The 19,993-nt window shown below is 39.5% G+C and overlaps 1 protein-coding gene across 3 annotated transcripts in view; it reads right to left on the bottom strand.

Annotated features, from left to right (window-relative positions):
* The window catches only part of LOC117991247 (beta-1,4-N-acetylgalactosaminyltransferase bre-4-like), a 152,237-nt gene that overhangs the window by 8,401 nt on the left and 123,843 nt on the right, over positions 1–19,993 (bottom strand). For 2 of the 3 annotated variants that reach the window (XR_011237854.1, XM_034978817.2), the window contains exons 2-5: positions 4,396–4,496; positions 3,654–3,861; positions 3,058–3,344; positions 2,062–2,197 (exon numbers count right to left, since the gene is read on the bottom strand). Coding sequence is in view for 2 of the 3 variants with exons in the window: in XM_034978817.2 (XP_034834708.1) it covers positions 2,062–2,197; positions 3,058–3,344; positions 3,654–3,823 (593 nt within the window). In the remaining variant the exon portion in view is untranslated. The remainder of the gene's footprint in view (positions 1–2,061; positions 2,198–3,057; positions 3,345–3,653; positions 3,862–4,395; positions 4,497–19,993) is intronic. The other variant, XM_034978816.2, reaches the window with a different exon arrangement.

The raw sequence follows: 19,993 nt of genomic DNA, 5'->3' as shown, positions 1-19,993 counted from the left end.
GTTGTCAGAGTGGGCTGCAGGTAGCTACCGCACTCCTTAACCATACCGGTCTTAGAGGACTGCGTGGCTATCGCTCTAAGACCGGCCGCTAAGCTCGGAATGATCTTCGGACTGGCGGGCGCGCTCTTTTATACTCGCGGATCCCCGCTTCTTGCGTAGGCGGCTACTCGATGACGTGTTTGTAGAACAGTGCAGTTAGTAGTGTGCGAGTGGGAAAGCATTCGGCGGGCGCGCGGACGGTGGTTTGTTACAGTCTCCCCCTCTGGTGCTCGGTAACGTCCCGTAAGAGCACCAGGAACATCTTGAATTTTCCTTGGATGTCCTCGTCGTTGAATGGGTACAATGTGCGTTGGAACTTCCGTGTTTTTCCATAATTACACATGGTCCGTCTTGGCGAAGTGGAAATTTTGCTGACGTAAATGATCGACTTGCATATTCGGGAGGATGATCATTTGCATCCTCCCCCTGCATTAAAGCTGCTCCTACAGCATATTTGCTTCCATATTCAAACGATCTTCTTCTTTATAGTATTTACGTTGGGCGCCAATTATAAGGGGTGGTGTTTTCGTTGGGCCCCACGTTGGGCGCCAATTATAAGGGGCGGTAAAAGTAAAACTCGAGGATGAGTAGTAAATCTATATTCTTCCCTTACATAATAGTTAACAAATAAACGTACACGACAAAATCGGATCCTAAGCTGGAGGTGGAAGAACGGACTGCGTGGCTATCGCGTTCGTAACCTCAACTGGTTGTCAGAGTGGGCTGCAGGTAGCTACCGCACTCCTTAACCATACCGGTCTTAGAGGACTGCGTGGCTATCGCTCTAAGACTGGCCGCTAAGCTCGGAATGATCTTCGGACTGGCGGGCGCGCTCTTTTATACTCGCGGATCCCCGCTTCTTGCGTAGGCGGCTACTCGATGACGTGTCTGTAGAACAGTGCAGTTAGTAGTGTGCGAGTGGGAAAGCATTCGGCGGCCGCGCGGACGGATGGTTTGTTACAGTCTCCCCCTCTGGTGCTCGGTAACGTCCCGTAAGAGCACCAGGAACATCTTGAATTTTCCTTGGATGTCCTCGTCGTTGAATGGGTACAATGTGCGTTGGAACTTCCGTGTTTTTCCATAATTACACATGGTCCGTCTTGGCGAAGTGGAAATTTTGCTGACGTAAATGATCGACTTGCATATTCGGGAGGATGATCATTTGCATCCTCCCCCTGCATTAAAGCTGCTCCTACAGCATATTTGCTTCCATATTCAAACGATCTTCTTCTTTATAGTATTTACGTTGGGCGCCAATTATAAGGGGTGGTGTTTTCGTTGGGCCCCACGTTGGGCGCCAATTATAAGGGGCGGTAGAAGTAAAACTCGAGGATGAGTAGTAAATCTATATTCTTCCCTTACATAATAGTTAACAAATAAACGTACACGACAAAATCGGATCCTAAGCTGGAGGTGGAAGAACGGACTGCGTGGCTATCGCGTTCGTAACCTCAACTGGTTGTCAGAGTGGGCTGCAGGTAGCTACCGCACTCCTTAACCATACCGGTCTTAGAGGACTGCGTGGCTATCGCTCTAAGACCGGCCGCTAAGCTCGGAATGATCTTCGGACTGGCGGGCGCGCTCTTTTATACTCGCGGATCCCCGCTTCTTGCGTAGGCGGCTACTCGATGACGTGTTTGTAGAACAGTGCAGTTAGTAGTGTGCGAGTGGGAAAGCATTCGGCGGGCGCGCGGACGGTGGTTTGTTACAGTATTAAATAAAAGGGACCTGCAGTTTTTTGGTACAACAGGGGTTGAAAACCATTCTGAATTCTCAGAACTGTCTGCAACCGTAGTTTAAAGCCCTGGTTTTACTTACGATTTTTGAGCTTTACCTACAGTCAAAGTAAAATGATTTATTCAAAATAGGTAATAAATTACTCTTTTTGATAGTCAGATGTTGGATTTGTAAGATATGTGGTGATAATTATAACGCAAACTTAAAACTAAAGCTACGAGGGTTCCAAACGCGCGCAGTAGAGCAGAAGCTCAAGAAGCAGAGTTTTCAATGAAATATGTTTACCTGTAAGGCACTATAATGGCGACTTTGTGTCTGGCGGTGCAGTTCGGTGGCGAGTACCGCCCCCCGAGCTGCACTTCGGGGTATTTTTTGTCCACAATATCCAGTTCCATTTCAGTCTTGTTAACTTGTACTGGACCTGAGAAATTATTATTTACTTATGTAATCTGTGACCAAGCAAACAAGAATACCCGCGAAAGGTCCTGTATTGGTACCTGCCCATGGGACTATATCTGGATATGACATAGAACCTTCAATTACCTTACGACCTCTAGGAAAATAAGTTCAATAAAATGAATAGAAAATCGGTCAAGTGCGAGTCAGACTTGCACACGAAAAATTCCGTACCATCGTACAAAAAATAACACTTTTTCGTCTGTTTGTTTGTTTGTCATATATTTTTTAAATTATTATGGCGGCCATTTTGAAATTTTTATTATTTGCCGTTATAGCGGCAATAGTAATTACACATTCTGTGAAAGTTTCAACTCTCTACCTACACTGGTTCATGAGATACAGCTCGCTGACAGACAAACGGACGGACGAACGGACAGCGGAGGTTTACTAAATGGGTCCCGTTGGCACCCTTCGGTGCCCTGAATAAATAAGTTATTAGATTTATTATTGTAGAGCGGATTACCGAAAAGTGATGAGCCTGAATTGAGACGACCAGTAATCCAATTTTATAAGTATCCATTGCTTTGCCGAAAATCGTCAATGATAAACGTCATACAAAAACTGGATAGCAGATTTGAAAAGTCCGAGAAGGCTCTTCGAGGCATTTAAAAAGTCGTTATAGTAAGGTGTGAACTTTTTTGATTGATTAAATGATTTGAGATCCGAGATTCTTGTACCTACCCGTTGACTTACTTTCCAGCCTGAAATACTGGCAACGCATTGGCGGTTTCTCTGGTGCTGCAAATGTTCATGGCCGGCGGAGATCCACCTGCTCATTTGCTCACTATTTTGTATAAAAAAATATGGTAAGTCGGTACTTACCTAAGTCTGGTGGCATTTCATCGCAAATTGGCACCGATGGTTCCGACATTTTGAAATCCCCATCTTCAGTCGTCACCAGATTCTTGATTCCCTCCATAATCTTCGTAATCAAGAGTGGAGTGCTCGAGTCATCCGATATATTCTGTCGGGTCATGTTGGTTGCTTCTTTGCTAGAGTTCCTAGTAATTGTACTGTTTACGGCTTTATGGGTTGAATTTCTCGTTGAGTTTTCTGTTGCAGCGTATGGGAGCTTCTTAGGCCAGATTTGCAGTGTTTTATCACTGTTCCTGTGTAATAGGGGAAAACACATTAGCCTAAAAAAATTCAAAAGCTTACTATCTCTTGCATGGCATCGTTGCCTGAAACCCAAAACACCACTTGAGCTCGCAATGGGCCGACTATGCTTGTAGCGAACACCAAGCATGGACTTCTTCTCAGAAGTAACGAAGCCTATAGGTGTATACGTTGATACCGAGTTGAAGTAGAGTAGTGTAAGGACTCCAAAACTATGTGTCCAGTACTAACGATAGACGAGTAGCGACAAAAAAATTGGATAGGGAGGTTGACACGGTGAGTTGGAGTCTTCCAAGACTTACTTGAGGGAGGACTGCGTAGCGTTGTGCAGAGGTGTGTAGAGGTAGGTGCGAAGGGGCGAGGCGTCTAGGATGGAGCCGAAGAGGTACTCGACGGCGGCCAGCGCCAGCACCAGCAGCAGCAGCAGGCGCAGCGCCCGCGCCGCCCGCCCGCCGCCCGCGCCGCCGCCCATCAACGCATGCGCACCACGAGCGCACGACTCGAGCCCTGCTGGTATTGAAAAAAATAAAGCTCTACAAAACCCGACTACTTCTTTTTTGAAGTAAGTGTATTATATTGCATAAATCATATTAAGAGCGATCACGCACTCATCCGATTGGAATCTTCAACATTCAAAGTAAGATTAATATACCAAGTGACGTATCATATGAAGGGGCTTCTCGGTAGGAACGGCATTTCAAACCAGTGGTAAATTAAAACTACCTGACTATTCATAAGTACTTGTAAAAATTTTACATGAATAAAAAAAACATTCTATTCTATTCTATTTACCTGTACATACTAAAATAGATTTTTATCTATTTTTATGCATAATAGTTTTTGATTTATCGTGCAAATGTAGTACGGAACCCTCGGTGTTCTGTCACACGAGTCTGACTCACACTTGGCCGGTTTTTTCTTTATTTGCTCCTCACAATATCGCTTATTACCCTTAGAGCACAGTTGCTAAGACGGAACTTTGGTAGGTATTGAAGTATTTTGTTCATGCTTGCTATGTTCGTGTAATAAATCTTTTTCACGAACCTTTGAAAGAAATCTGTGCAAGGAGGGGGCTCTATGGAAGTGTCCCATGGTCCTCAGAGAAGGTCTCCACACCCAATGTTCCTGAACGCTCCCATCTTAACCTGTAACCAAAAGAAACTACTTTGAAGATCGTGCCAAATGACTTCAATGATTTATTTAACATACCTACTCGTGACATGTAATTAAGGTCCACTTGCACAAGAACAGTTAAATTTAACTAAACCGGTTGGTTTAGTTAAATCTTGTAATGCCGTCACTTTTTGGCAAGAGCATAAGGCCCGGTCTCCACCTAAGCGGAGCGGAGAGGAGATATGTGCGGTCGATCGATCAGATTTAAAAAAAATCACGTGATAATTTTTTCACGTCATTTATTATGAATCTGATTGGTTGACTGAACACATCTCCTCTCCTCAACGCTTAGGTGGAGACCGGACTTCATGCGGTTGACAAAAAGTGATAGTATTAAAAAAATTAACTAAATCAGTTTTCGTTCTTGTGCACGTGGACCTTCGTATCTTACGTCGTCGTTGTGGATTTAGGTTTTTAAAAATCCCATGTCTTTGATTTTCTGGAGCGAAAAATTACATCGATACGTTGCTCTGTTGAGGCATGATTGGAGAATAAACCAACAAACAAACATACCTACTTTCGGATTTATAATAATATTATGGGCAGTGAATAGTGATATACATTGCTCCTATTCAACTAAGTGTAATACCTGTGCTAGCCTGTAATTATTCTATGAAATTACAGCCAACCCTACGTCAGGGGTAATTAGCGTAGTCTGCGGTAATTTCCCTCTTGTAATTAATACAGAATGGGCGGGTGCATGGCAAATCGGGGGGAGCATGTAGAAACAAGCACGGGGCAAATTATACTAAAAATTTGTAATACTCAACATTGCACTAGGGGTTTCACTAATTGGTGCCGGTTTACAAGTGCTGTTAATATAATTATGAAGTATTTAACTACAAGTTAATTTAATTTAAAAGTTTAATTTTGAGGGTTCCGTACCTCAAGAGTGCCAACGGGACCCTATACGTTGACGTCAGATTTTTTATAACTTTATTACCTACCACCACCATGATCCAAACAACCGTTCCTCCCACTGTTGCGGACAATACGCAGAGAAACTTTCAGCTTTTATAAAAATATAACAAAGGTCTGGCACGCGTTGGCTCTCTCTCTATTACGACACAGAGGTTAAATACTAGAAGCACACCCACCCATCTGGGTGGTGGTCTGAAGTTATTACTGCCTTACATCTTATCGCTTTTCTAATTTTCTCAATAAATATCGCGGCGACGTCATACCAATGCCAATGCACGAAAATATGGTTCATTTTCTATACAAAACAACTATCGACATGCTTTTGAGAGACGGTCCAAGTACGCCGAAAGTTCTAACTACACTAGTGCGCTTTGAACTTGCGCGAGCCTTAATTTAACAAGGAAAATTTGCATGACTAAATGAAAATATTTTATTTTATACTAGCTGTTGCTCGCGACTTCGACCGAATCCCGCGGGAACTGTCTTTTCCCGTGGAATTTCCAAAAAAATATATCCAATTTGGTGCAGTCGTTCGGAAGTTATGCGCCTATATACATTTCGGTGATTCATTTTTATTTATACATATAGAAGATAGATTGGCCAACTTACACCGTTTATGCTAAGACTGAACCCCCAGTTCGGAAAGCAGATTCTACTAAGAGCCGGCAAATAACTTAGAAATTACTCTTTTCAAAAGTCAAAATGTTAGCTTGGTAAGAGATAGTATGTGGGGCAGGGATTGTAAGAAAAGGGTAGAGAATTTATCATCCTAAACAATAGGCAGGCAAGATTGCGCATCCTTTTGTACTGCCTGAATATTGAACGATTTTCGTGAATAGGTAGTGTCAATTTATTTATATTCAATCTCTTATTTAAATAATATTACAAAGACAAGATTAATATTTCTTGATTATTCACATTGAAAGTCAAATCAATACGTATATAATGTAACGGCCTAAATTCATAAATTAATCAGTGGTCCCAACATAATTAATCAATGTCTGTAACCTATCGATAAGTTTCTTAGCAACGTTGCTATTTGTAATTTTTTTTAAAATAATAATGTTGCTAAGTTTCTTATCGACAGATTACGGACGTTTGAATTTTAACAGACAGAATTATTAATTTCATGACAATAACACCCCAATAACTGACTCTGATAACTGTGGCATGGTTCACGACCGTTAGGGAACTCCTAACAAAACGTCTTCGACGTCACTGGCAGGTGTCAAATGTTAGTACATTTGGCGCAGGTGGCCCTATAAAGTACTCTACTACTATTTGTACTATTTGTCTATGATTTCACGTCACCATAGCCTAATTTTCTATAATTTCACGTCACCATAGCCTAATTTTCTATGATTTCACGTCACCAAGCCTAATTTTCTATGATTTCACGTCACCAAGCCTAATTTTCTATGATTTCACGTCACCATAGCCTAATTTTCTATGATTTCACGTCGCCATAGCCTAATATTCTATGATTTCACGTCACCATAGCCTAATTATGTTATGATTTCACGTCACCATAGCCTAATTTTCTATGATTTCACGTCACCATAGCCTAATTTTCTATGATTTCACGTCACCATAGCCTAATTTTCTATGATTTCACGTCACCATAGCCTAATTTTCTATGATTTCACGTCACCATAGCCTAATTTTCTATGATTTCACGTCACCATAGCCTAATTTTCTATGATTTCACGTCACCATAGCCTAATTTTCTATGATTTCACGTCACCATAGCCTAATTTTCTATGATTTCATGTCACCATAGCCTAATTTTCTATGATTCACGTCACCATAGCCTAATTTTCTATGATTTCACGTCACCATAGCCTAATTTTCTATGATTTCACGTCACCATAGCCTAATTTTCTATGATTTCACGTCACCATAGCCTAATTTTTGACATATCTTCGTCACTCTGACTGTGGTCAAGCCCAACTGGTTTTTTTTTTAACTTTATTAACTGCGCACTTTATCTCCGTTAAGAACTTTGTTCTAGTTAATATTGTAGTGAAGTTATAAAGTGTTTACTTGCTTAATCCAAGGCGTGGGCGGCAATTAATGTGGATTAAAAAAGCAATTTGTAGATGTGTCGGTGATAAATTAGCGCAAATTACTTGCCTAATACCGTAAAGTGGTTTAGGTTGTAAGTGTCTCTATATTTGTTAGGGTTTCGTAACTGGACCCTATTACTAAACCTCCGCTGTCCATCCATCTGTCTGTCTATCAGCGAGCTGAGAGTGTGTATTTCTATTGCCGCTAAGTATAACAACAAATAAAAGAAAATTAAAATGACCGCCACGTAAATGAAAAAATTAAAAAGTTCATCTTAAATATATAAAAGGAAAAGGTGACTGACTGACTGACTGACTGATCTATCAACGCCAAGCTTAAACTACTGGACGGATTGGGCTGAAATTTGGCATGCAGATAGCTATTATGACGTAGGCATCCGCTAAGAAAGTATTTTGAAATTTCAACCCCTAAAGGGGTGAAGTAGGGGGTTGAAAGTGTAGTCCACGCAGACGAAGTCGCGAGCATAAGCTAGTAATACATAATCTTGTGCGATGGAAAGGAACCTATCATGTGTGAGTCCGACTCGTACTTGACCAGTTTTTTCTATATTTATGAGAAACAGGATGAATAGAAAGTAGCCTAAATCCGTATCCGACGTACAAGCTATCTCTGTACAAAAAGATAATGGCCGCGACCAAGTGGACTTAGGTGTTTTAGCTAACATCACAGGCACATAGGCTACTTTTGTCTCAAAAAATAAGATGTTACCACGGGATTAAAAACTTAAAGCCACGCGGACTAAGGTGCGGACATTATTTGGTAAATAATGTTAGAATCTAGTCCTGTCTAGTGTCTACGAATCTTCTATGAAAGAGAAGTGGACGAGCATTTTACGTAAATTTAAATATGGAATATGAAAATGAACAGCGCTATCTTGTCGGAGCAATTTAAAATATAGTTTGCTGGGCAAAATGAAATAACTCCAACTAGAAAGTTGTAACTAAAATAACTAGAAATAAAAATATATTTTCACACACACACACATACAGCATAAAAATATGAGTAAAAAGGATGTTGTGTGCATGTTAGTCATGTATATGCTCTACGTTTTATTCATTACAGAGTTTTCCAGTGTTTTGCAATCGCGTTTTCGAATCGCTTCACATCAATAATAATAACCATAAAGGTTCGTACGCACCTAAGCGGCGCGGCGCGGCGCTTCAGTGAGCTTCACGTCGCGGCACAGAGCTTCAAAATATCATTTCTATCATTTTGTATGGCGCATATCGCACTAGAGCGGCGCGGCGCGGCGCTTCACCGCGCGTTGCCGCGCGGCACGGCTGGAGAGAATATTTTGAAGCGCACCGAAGCGACGCGCAGTGCAGTGACGCTAGTGCGACATACCCAGCGGCGCGGCGCGGCGCTTCAGTATGCGTACGTCGCTCGAATAAGATACACGCGCATCTTGTTAGGTATTTAAAGTACAGGCAAGAATCGGCAAGATAGACCTCAAAATAAATAACGTAGGTTTAATTTTTGACACATGACGTGTTCCTCATGCTCTTAGAAGTATATCCTCAAAGGTCCCAACCCCTAGGAAGTCGGCTTCCCCCCTTCCCAGTGTCTAAATGTATAAATGTCTCTCCGAGCGTTATGAGAAAACATCAATGGTAAAAATAATCCTGATTAAATAACTATAATATATTATGTACATAATATTATACCTACCTACTTCATCTAGGTAGAATTAATAGTTTCGGAAATATGCCTACCTATTGTTGTACTTGTGTTTATATTATACTAGCTTATGCCCGCGACGTCGTCCGCGTGGACTACACAAATCTCGAACCCCTATTTTACCCCCTTAGGGGTTGAATTTTCATAAATCCCTTTTTAGCGGATGTCTACGTCATATTAGCTAGTTAGCTAGCCAGCATGCCAAATTTCAGCCCGATCCGTCAAGTAGTTTGAGCTGTGCGTTGATAGATCAGTCAGTCAGTCACCTTTTTCTTTTATATAGGTATTTAGATATAATATGTACCTGTGTTTACCTGCCTATTTTATATATTCTATTGCACATAAAACAAAGACATTTTGCGAAAATGCTTTTTCTAATGTAATTTCCACAGAACCTAAGGGACTAGCTGATGCCCGCAACTTCGTTCGCGTAGATGTAGGTTTTTTAAAAATCCCGTGGAAACTTTTTGATTTTCGGGATAAAACTAGCCTATGTGTAGGTACACATAGGCTACTTTTATCCTACAGGGTATAATCTATCTCAGGTATATAGGTACTAGTAGGTGATTCCCGGAAATGTGCTCACCTATAGAAAAATCTAAATCCACGCGGACGAAGTCGCAGGCATCATCTAGTTGCATTTTTTTTAGATTTTTAATCCCGTGTGAACTCTTTGATTTTCCGGGATAAAAAGTTGCCTACCTCTGTCAATTCCCGGAATGCAAGCTACCTCTGGTCCAAACTTCATATAAATGGGCCTTTAACAATCCTGTGGAAATTCTTTCATTTTCCAGGATAAAAAGTAGCCTGTCCTTCCCCGGGATGTAATTCAACTTTGTAACAAATTTCATCAAATTCGGTTAAGCTGTTGAGCCGTCAAAAGCTAGTAGATAGACAGACAAATACACTTTTGCGTTGATAATAATATAAGTATGGATATGCATAAATATTTTTTTATAATTTCCATAAAAACTATCATCATCATCATCATCATCAACCAATAGATATGTCCACTGCTGGACATAGGTTTCTTGTAGGATTATATTACCGACCTGTGTGGTATACCTATTGTTTCTAATGTAATTTCCACAAAAACTATTAGGCAATAGCATAAAGAATTTTGTCTTCGACATTCTGAAGTAAATGTGAAATGGTACAGAGTCATTAAGAAGGCGAGGAAACAAAATGTGATATCCTTCTTGATAGCGTGACTTTGGTATGTCAGCAATCCATTTCTTCTTCTTTTTTAGGGTTCCGTACCTCAAAAGGAAAAACGGAACTCTTATAGGATCACTTTGTTGTCTGTCTGTCTGTCTGTCTGTCTGTCTGTCTGTCCGTCTGTCTGTCAAGAAACCTACAGGGTACTTCCCGTTGACCTAGAATCATGAAATTTGGCAGGTAGGTAGATCTTATAGCTGACATTTGGGGAAAAATCTGAAAACCGTGAATTTAGGGTTAGATCACACAAAAAAAATTAAATTGTGGTCATGAACTAATAATTAGTATTTTCAACTTTCGAAGTGAGTGACTATACCAAGTGGGGTATCATATGAAAGGTCTTCACCTGTACATTCTAAAACAGATTTTTATTTATTTTTATGCATCATAGTTTTTGAATTATCGAAATCATACGAATGTAGTACGGAACCCTCATTGCGCGAGCCTGACTCGCACTTGGCCGGTTTTTTCTCTTCGATAATTCGTTCTTCTTCTGCACAACAAAGAAATAATAATCAAATCCTCTTCACTGTCGCTCATCTTGCGACGTTGTTGCTCGTACGCGAACGGGTGTAAAAGTGACGCGCAAGTGACGCGAGCTGCCGCGTACTGAAGTTGTAGTGCGGTAGGCACCGTCGAGCGGCCTGAGGTGAAGCGTTCTGCAGTCGGACTGAAGCGCCGCGCCGCGCCGCTCAGGTGCGTACGAACCTTAAAGCCAAATAAATCGAATTTATTTTTCATTCACTCTCGGTCTTTATTCAAAATTGGTTTTTTCGTCCCGTCCGTGAACAAAATATATAAATCGCACGGCACAGTGAAGCGAACGAGCGTAAAATACTGGTACACGACCTGTGAGCGAATGAATGATTCATGTGCATAAATCTAAAACCATGCCTACACCAGTGGAAACGCGTATTTTTCGCTTTTTTTTCGCTTTGTTTTGATGAAAACCAATAGCAATTTAGCTTTTTTGTTTACTTTTAGAGGAATACTTTTTTTAAACGCTGTGACCGTACGTATCATAATAGGTACGCAGTTTTTCTATTTATTCATGAAAGTCGAAACAGTTTTTTGCCAGCTTATGCTCGCGACTTCGTCCGCCTGGACTATATAACTTTCAAACCACTATTTTACCGCCTTAGAGGTTGAAATTTCAAAAATCTTTTTTTAGCGTATGTCTATATGATAATAGCTAGATATCTATCTGTATGCCAAAGTAGTAGTAGCTGTGTATTGATAGATCAGTGAGTCAGTCACCTTTTTCTTTTATATAAGTAGGTATAGGTATACATTATATATACCTAGATGATTGTAATGACTGAATAAAAATTACGCAACACTAAGCTTTCGAAAACAGACCAAACCCATCTGTGTGTTCATGTATAAAACAATATTCAAATAACGTCCTTAAATAATTCCCGTATTTTTTGTTTATCCATGAATAATTACCACCCCGATCTAAATTATTAAACACGTGATGCTTGGCTTAAAATATGACAAAATATTACTCGTATTATATTTCTATATATTCTGGCATTTTACGGGAAATTCTGATGCTTTATTATTCTTATAAAATTTTCTGCTGATTTGCCAAGTTTTGCGGTTCTATGAAAACTGACTTATACTACATTTATTTATTTGTAACACTGTTGGTTTTTATCTAATTTTAGTGCCATACAGCTCGATTATCGGTTGTTTAATAAATCCTAGGATTATGTATTTTTAATCTAGTTCTGAACTACCACCATTATAGCATTAAGAGGAATTTATTATTAGCACTTTTCATAAAAACGATGAAAGTGGTCCAACCTAAAGCGGTCTAAAATTTATGGCAGTTTATATATACTAAACCCATGCTCATAATCGGATACTACGAGGCATTCATTAATTAGCTTTTTTGCTAAAGTAATATCATGTTACGGCCGAACCAGAAATGAGTCAATTCTTTTTTTCCAAATTATCCCTGCCGATAAATTAAAACCCGGGATCTTAAAAGCGGATGCCAGCACACACACGAGGCTACTAACGCAATGCAGATATCCCGGGAACCGTTCTCGCAAAACATGTTTGTTTTTTTTTTGTTTTTTTTAATTTATTATCAAATAAAAATACATACAAATAAAAGCTTAAACTAAAAACACCGAAAAAACCACAGAGGTTTGTCCTCGGTGCCTATCTGCAACGAAGATACCTATTAACTCATTACTTAAAAGAAATAATCTACAGTAGGTATATAACGCGAAGAATCACGTAAGTATGTAACATTATATTATAATCGTGAGTAGGTTTATTAAATTTATTAGGTGAATAGGATTAGCACTAATATAAATAATTATATAATCTACATAGACACAAAAGACTCAGCCATCTAACTTTGCTAAAAAATATTCTTTTAATTTATACTTAATGTTTTTAATATCTATTTTTTTAATCAGCGTTGGAGGTAGTTCATTTATGAATCGCGGAACCAAGTACGCGGTGGTTCGCTCGCCGTAAGTATTGTTAGCGCGCGTAGTGTGCAGGCGGTTAGCTGTCATCACACGCGTCTGTACAGGATGTTCTATTTTTCGGAGTATCTTCTCGTTGAAGAACTCCTCCTTTAGTAATGAGCATTTAAACTGTTCCTGAACGGGTAATGTTTTACAATGTTTAAATAGCCCTAGTTCATTGCCGTCGTATTTCGATTTAATGGAACTAGAGACAATAGTTTTTAAAATTCTTAACTGTAACTTATATATATTATTGAGGTAAGTTTTATAAGTTCGACCGTAGCTACTGAGACCATATTGTACGTAGGTTAGAGCAAACGAGTTATATAGCATTAATTTGGTTTTAAATGGAATCCGTCGATTCAAGACAATTATATTAGCGAAAAATTGCCTTAGTTTATTACATACATAATCTATGTGCAAACCCCAGTTGAATTTACAGTCAATGGTGAGACCGAGATAGGTATAGCGGTCGACTAGCTCAATCGAAGGGCAATTACAACAGTTCAGATTATCACTGTGTAGACAGGCATGATCGTGAGCTATAATTTTTTTAAAGGGGAGATATTTTAGATAGGCTGATCTGATGTGAATTAATTTGGTTTTTTTGACATTAAGAACTAAACCCGCATCGTGACACCACATGGTCAGGGTGTTGAAATCCGTCTGCAATGCATCACAGATCTTATCAGGATCCCGGTCAGCGAAAAGGATGCAAGTATCATCCGCGAACTGGTAGCATGAACAATGCTGGATACAGTTTCTCATGTCATTCACATACGACAAAAAGTGCAACGGGCCAAGGACGGAGCCCTGAGCCGTGCCTTCACTAGCCACACGGGTGTCGCTGTAGGCGTTACCAATCCGTACATTGAATGTACGATTACGGAGATAGTCTACGCACCAAGCGAGCAACGGACCTCGAACGCCGCATGTTTCTAATTTACTTTGCAGAAGATTATGGTTCAGAGTGTCGAAAGCGCGTGAAAAATCAATAAACAGTGCAAGGACGTGCTTTTTTTGGTTAAGGTGTTCATTTACTTGGTCACTGAATTTTGAAAGAAGATCTATTGTTCCCTTTCCCTGCTGAAACCCATATTGATTGTGGTAAATGACTTCATTATTCTTATAAAACGCGTGAATTTGTTCGCAGATAAATTTTTCCACAATTTTATCTACCGACGACAAAAGCGTGATCGGTCGATAATTAGAAAAGTCATTGCGTTTCCCTTTTTTAAAAACTGGTCGCACACATCCTTTTTTTAGACTGTCTGGGTAAGAGCCGCTTTTGACACTGCTGTTAATAAGATTTGCTATGGCCAAAGAAATCTTGTCACTAGCCGTTTTCATGTGGCTAACCTTAATGCCGTCCGCCCCTGGTGCTTTGTTTACGTTTAAGTTTTTAATAATCTTAAAAATTTTAGTGCTTGTCGCTTTCTGAAACAAAATGGAGGAGTTTAGGGACTTTGTATATAAATAAGAATCCAGAAGCTTTTTAGTGCAGGTTGGAATTATAGACTTAACAGCCATGTCGAATTCGTTTGCAAAGCCGTCCGCAATGGCCTTACAGGACAACCCTTGTGCTTCGAAGGCTTTTAAAATTGAATCATCTATAGATAACGATACACGACCCATCATCTCATTTATTATTTTATAGATATTTTTAGAGTTGTTAAAGCTGGTATTTATACGTTTAAGGTAATATGAATTTCGCCGGTCATCTAGTACTTTATTAGCTTTATTACGCGATTTTATATAGTCTAACCTTAGTTTGTCATCATTAGGATTCTTTTTCCACAACCTGAACAGTTTATCCCTTCTATCGCAAAGATTTATTACGTTACAGTCGATCCACGGAGGCCTAAATTGTTGTTTCCGTTGTTTATGGGTGCGATTTTTACTAGCCGTGACGCAAGCTTTCGCATGAGAATCAGTAATAAATTTAAGAATTTGATTAGGACAATTCATTGTATTAGTTTGCGCCCAGTCAACTTTATTTAGTTCATTAAATAAAACCTCGTGGTCAACGTACGTTTTCGAAACAACCTGTACATTGCTAGGAGTAGGCACGGCGTCGCCTGCGCACGCGAACACAATAGCGCGATGGTCCGCCAGTACGACATCCAGCGCAGCGGAGTACGGTTGTAGTGTGGGGAATCGCGCAAAAATGTGGTCTATACATGATTTTGTTACTCGATTAAGTCTCGGTTCTATTCTAGTGTATGTCGTGATTCCGCACATTAAACCGGCCTCGCTCAGTGTGTCCAGATATGAATCTGTGTATGATGATATGTTTTTTAGGTCGAAATTGGTGTCGCCGATAAGAAGAATATTGCTTTTGTGATCGAAATGTGAGACATACTTACTTAATTCCTTTACAAAGATAATTTTGTTTGTACACGGTGGCCTATAAACTGCACACAGGACTGCGTCCTCATGACCTTGAAGTTTAAGAATCCCTGTAAGATTTTCAAATGTGTTACTTTTATACAGGACGGGTGTGAATTTTATTGAGTTGTTGGTATAAACAATAATACCGCCCCCTTTCTTGTTTATTCGCAGTCTTGGGTACATGTTATAGCCAGTTATATTATATAAATGAACGATATTGTCAGAAATTCCAGCTTCCGTGACTATTATAACATCCAATGGAAAACTACAGCTGTGGATTACTTGCAACAGTTTTGTAAAATTTTTAATAAGGGATCTAATATTGATATGTAGGCATGAAAAGTTGAGTTTACTATGGCTGGGTATATTTTGAAAAAAATAATTAATAGATTTACAATCAAAAATTTCATTAACTTTAGACATAATTTATTGACAAAAATATAAATAATATAAGTAATATATATAAGTATATATAGTTGTAATGAGAGACGTCGGGTAGGTATGCTTAAAAATTAAATTGCGGTTTCCCTTAAAACTAGATCAATGTCTTGAAGACAACGAATATAAAAGATTTTACTATTGTTACTTTTCCTAGCACAAACCTTCCCGTCTTTGCACCATACAAATTGAAAAGAGTTGCGCAGTTTTAGTTTAGCATTAAAAAGTAGGGTTTTAACGTGTTTTGTTAACGCTTCTCTCACAAACACACGATCGTCAGCCTTTTCTTTAACAACATTAGGCAGCACCTGCGCGACTGAGATACTTTTTTCCTTACTGGCTGTAATCCATTCGTTTCGAACATTTTTGTCTTGAGTTCTAGTAGGATGGTGCATGGTTTATCCTTGCCACTAGACAAACGTTGGGTCGACTGTATTACGCCCTTATCTACGTTTAATTTAGATGCTACCGCGGTGATTACGTTGTCGAGTTCCACGGGAGGAAAGTCAGGCAAACCGGCGATTTCAAGTGATGATGACAGCGCATTTTGCTCGTTCTGCCTCGCGCCTTGTTCCAGAACCGCAACACGAAGCTCCAGGTGTTTGTTTTTGTTACATAAGTCTTGATTTTTGTGCTCGAGGGTTTTAATTTTAGTATCTTGAGCTTTCATCGATTGTTCCATATTGTTGAGCTGATCATGTAGAAACTCTAAGGATGTCTCCAATTGAGAAATTTCTTCACGGAATGTTTTTTTGAGTTCTCGACTGATATCCTGGACCAGCTTTCGTGTGTCGATGACGGATTTTGAATGCAGGGTGTGCCCAGAATCCGAGTCCTCGTCCGCGTCATCATCAGGGATAATGAACGACGACCTGCGAGTCACGTTTTGTAGGCACTCCTCACAACTCCACTCTATACCCGTAGCGTTTTTTAAGGTATGCAGCTGCTTGTTCGAGAGTTTAGTGCATGATGGATCAGCGTGGACCACTTTGTTGCACCTGCTGCATTCCAGGCCAGGAGACTTTCTCGTAATGTTTTTGTTGCACGATGCACATTTTTTAACAACCATTTTATCTGCGTCTTACATAAACCGATAGACGGTAGTTTAAAAATTAATATAACACTACTGTATACGGCCGTATTCAACAAGCGCTCGTTGCAGACTGTCGTTAGAAGCGGGCTAACCTGGAGAAAGTACCTATTAGCCATTTTCTGAGTGGAATCATACCAGAACCGTAAAACGCTTACCTTTAAGGTGCTAACTAGCTACGACTAAAGAAGGAATGAGCTAATTTAGAAATTATAATAATTTACAACTTTCCCAAGTTATCCCTGCCCATTATAAACCCGGGATCTTCCACTCGTAAGACCACGTATAACACTATTGCGTAGAGAAGTAGTCAAATAGCGAGCTACAAACATTTTGCATTTGTTAAACAAATTCGTTACCAAGTCTGGCTTAAAAGCGAATGCCAGTACACACACGAGGCAACTAACGCAATGCAGATATCCCGGGAACCGTTCTCGCAAAAACATGTTTGTTTATTTACTTGCAAACCCACGTTATACAAATTTAATTTGTCGACTGCATACTTTGTGGCTTGTACGGCCACCTGCGCTCTTGATACACCTGTGCGCTTAGTACTAGAAGGTACTAGACATTTAATTTTATTTTTATTTTTTAATTATTTTATGTATTAGTATTTTATTTTTATTAATTGTGACTTGTTATTATGGGTATGTTAACGTGAAATAAATCAATTTTATTTATTTTTATTTAGTACGAGATTTTATGTCTCACCAACGTTGATAGTATTCGAGTGTCGGAACAATTCTACGATATAGTAAACTGGATCTTAACAGCCTTGTTTTAAAGCTCAAGTTTGTCTACATATCTACAGCCAGCGCCCCAAGCGGAAACGTTGCGAAATTAAAATCAATGGCATTGAATTTTTAACTTCAATTCAAGGCACTTTAGGTCTATTTTACTTTGACGTTATTGTGTTTCGAAGTCCCCATTCAAACTCTAGCAACGAAGTCGAATTCCAGCAACGTTTGGTGAGACGTAAAATCTTATACTAAGCGTACTGTATATTTTACGTGAGTATCTTTTAATCTAGCGACTAATTTATTTGATTGCGAATCAAGGTTCATGTCTCGGCTCGTGACAAAAAAAATTATAGGGTTGCAATGGTGATAGATGATCGTTATGAACTACAATGTTCCCAGTGTTTAGACAGTCTGCTAAAAAGCCTTATAAATGATGCAGAAAGCCAAGCTTATGCAGAGAATTTGTCAAGCTCTTACACACATTTCTCAGTCTTGAAGCATTTGAACAATGGTTGGTACGAGTACGCTAGATTTTATAAGCATAGTTCCATCTGCATATCCTAAGTATTTGGGCGAAAAGCAGGCTTTTGCTATAAATTGGCCTTGTATATTGGTACATACATTTGCCAACTAACACACTTTTCAGTGCCAGTGCAAAGAACCAGTGCTACGGGCTGTATAATCTACCTGATCTAAAGAAGGTCAAAGTGCAAAGAATATGCAACAAGCTGTATCTGAAGGCAGCTTTTGCAATTAATTATTTTTCATGCATAAAGTACTCTTTTCGTATGACAAATTGATGAATTAATATAGGTGAGCATAATCATGCACATAATGAGTATGGTGATAATAATAAAATTATTAGCGTCCATCTAAAACTAATGCTACGAACTGGCTACGAAGGACAATGGATATTGATTCTAGGCACGTTCATTTGCATAGTTGAGTGTTGTTGTCTTACTTTTCACATTATTGAGTTCTGATTAGATATTTGACGTCAAGTAAGCGCCGTGTGGGCGAGCTGCGTCATAGCCTTCCTACGTGGGATAAAAGGTGGGTGGATTGATTAGGCGTAGCACATGCCTAGCTATCGATATGCCAGAAACATGAGATGGAGAGAGCTATGCTTGGAGTTTCTCTCAAATCAAATCAAACAAGGTAATATTATAAATGCGAATGTGTTTGGTTTGTCCTTCAATCACGTCACAACGGAACAGCGGGTCGATTTTTTGCATGGGTGTAGTTAAAGACTTGGAGAGTTACATATACTACTTTATATCCCGAAAAAAAAAAGAGTTCTCACGAAATTTTTAAAGTCTAAAACCACGCGGACGAAAAGTCGCGGGCATCAGCTAGTAGATAAATAAAGTAACGGTAACGGTATACAGAAACAACTACTTCTAAAACCGCCATGTTTTGAAACATGCTCGCTGATATCGTTTTACCCAAATAAAAAAACACCGAGCCAGTCTTTTTTTCCGCTGGTATAAATGCAATTATACGCATCCCGCAGAAGAGCGTGTATGTGGGACTCACTGGTACTGTTACAGCCTACAAGCAAACCCACTAAAAAACCCAGCGGTACCGTCAACGTCAAGTATAAGGCATCTCAGGATACCGGATGCGACTGAGACGTCCTGACGACGTTAAACCGGCACAGGTTTGAATACCTAGATGGGGGAAGGTGAGCATAATGTCTCCTACTTCTCCTCGGTCTTCTTCTGCGAAGCGGGTGGCCGTCAGCGTCCAGCTCTCGTTCCCGCTCCGCGGCCTCCTTCAGTGATATGACAGTTTCACAGAAGGAGACCATTACGCTCTAACTCGTCTCACTACCAATCATACCATGGCAGTCTACGCAGGTAGACTGTAAGCTTTGCCTATCTGGAGTTTAATAATAATATCTTTGAAGTATGAAGTGTATAAAATAACTGTGACACAGATAGACAGGCATGATGAAATTAAAACAATTCCGTAGTAAAACAAGGTACGCTTATAGTTTCAAAAATACTTCAAACTAATTAAAAAGTTTACGTATATTTTCCCCTCGCCCTAAAAATTACAAGCTATTAAACTTTATTACGCCATAATTTTATTCGGATAAAAATTTGTTTTTACGCAGAGCATTCGGAAAAGTAAAGATTTGTTCAGTACTTACTAAGTAAAGATAGAGTTTGCAAAAAAAAATCTAACATTTTCTCGTAAAATGTTCATAATGTTATAAATAACCACATTATTTTCAAGACTTCGTTCGCATATGTTTTTAGAAAACTCGGGGAAAACTATTCGAGTTTCCGGAATAAAATCAGCCCAATGTCGTAAGGAAACCTGCATGCCTGAGAATGCCTCCATAATATTCTCAAAAGCGTGAAGTCTGCTAATCCGCACTTGCCAGACTAGGTATGGTCAAACCATTTACA

Source organism: Maniola hyperantus, chromosome 19, assembly GCF_902806685.2.
Source record: "Maniola hyperantus chromosome 19, iAphHyp1.2, whole genome shotgun sequence".
Classification (NCBI taxonomy): Eukaryota; Metazoa; Arthropoda; class Insecta; order Lepidoptera; family Nymphalidae; genus Maniola; species Maniola hyperantus.
This window is presented reverse-complemented; position numbering and strand designations above follow the sequence as displayed.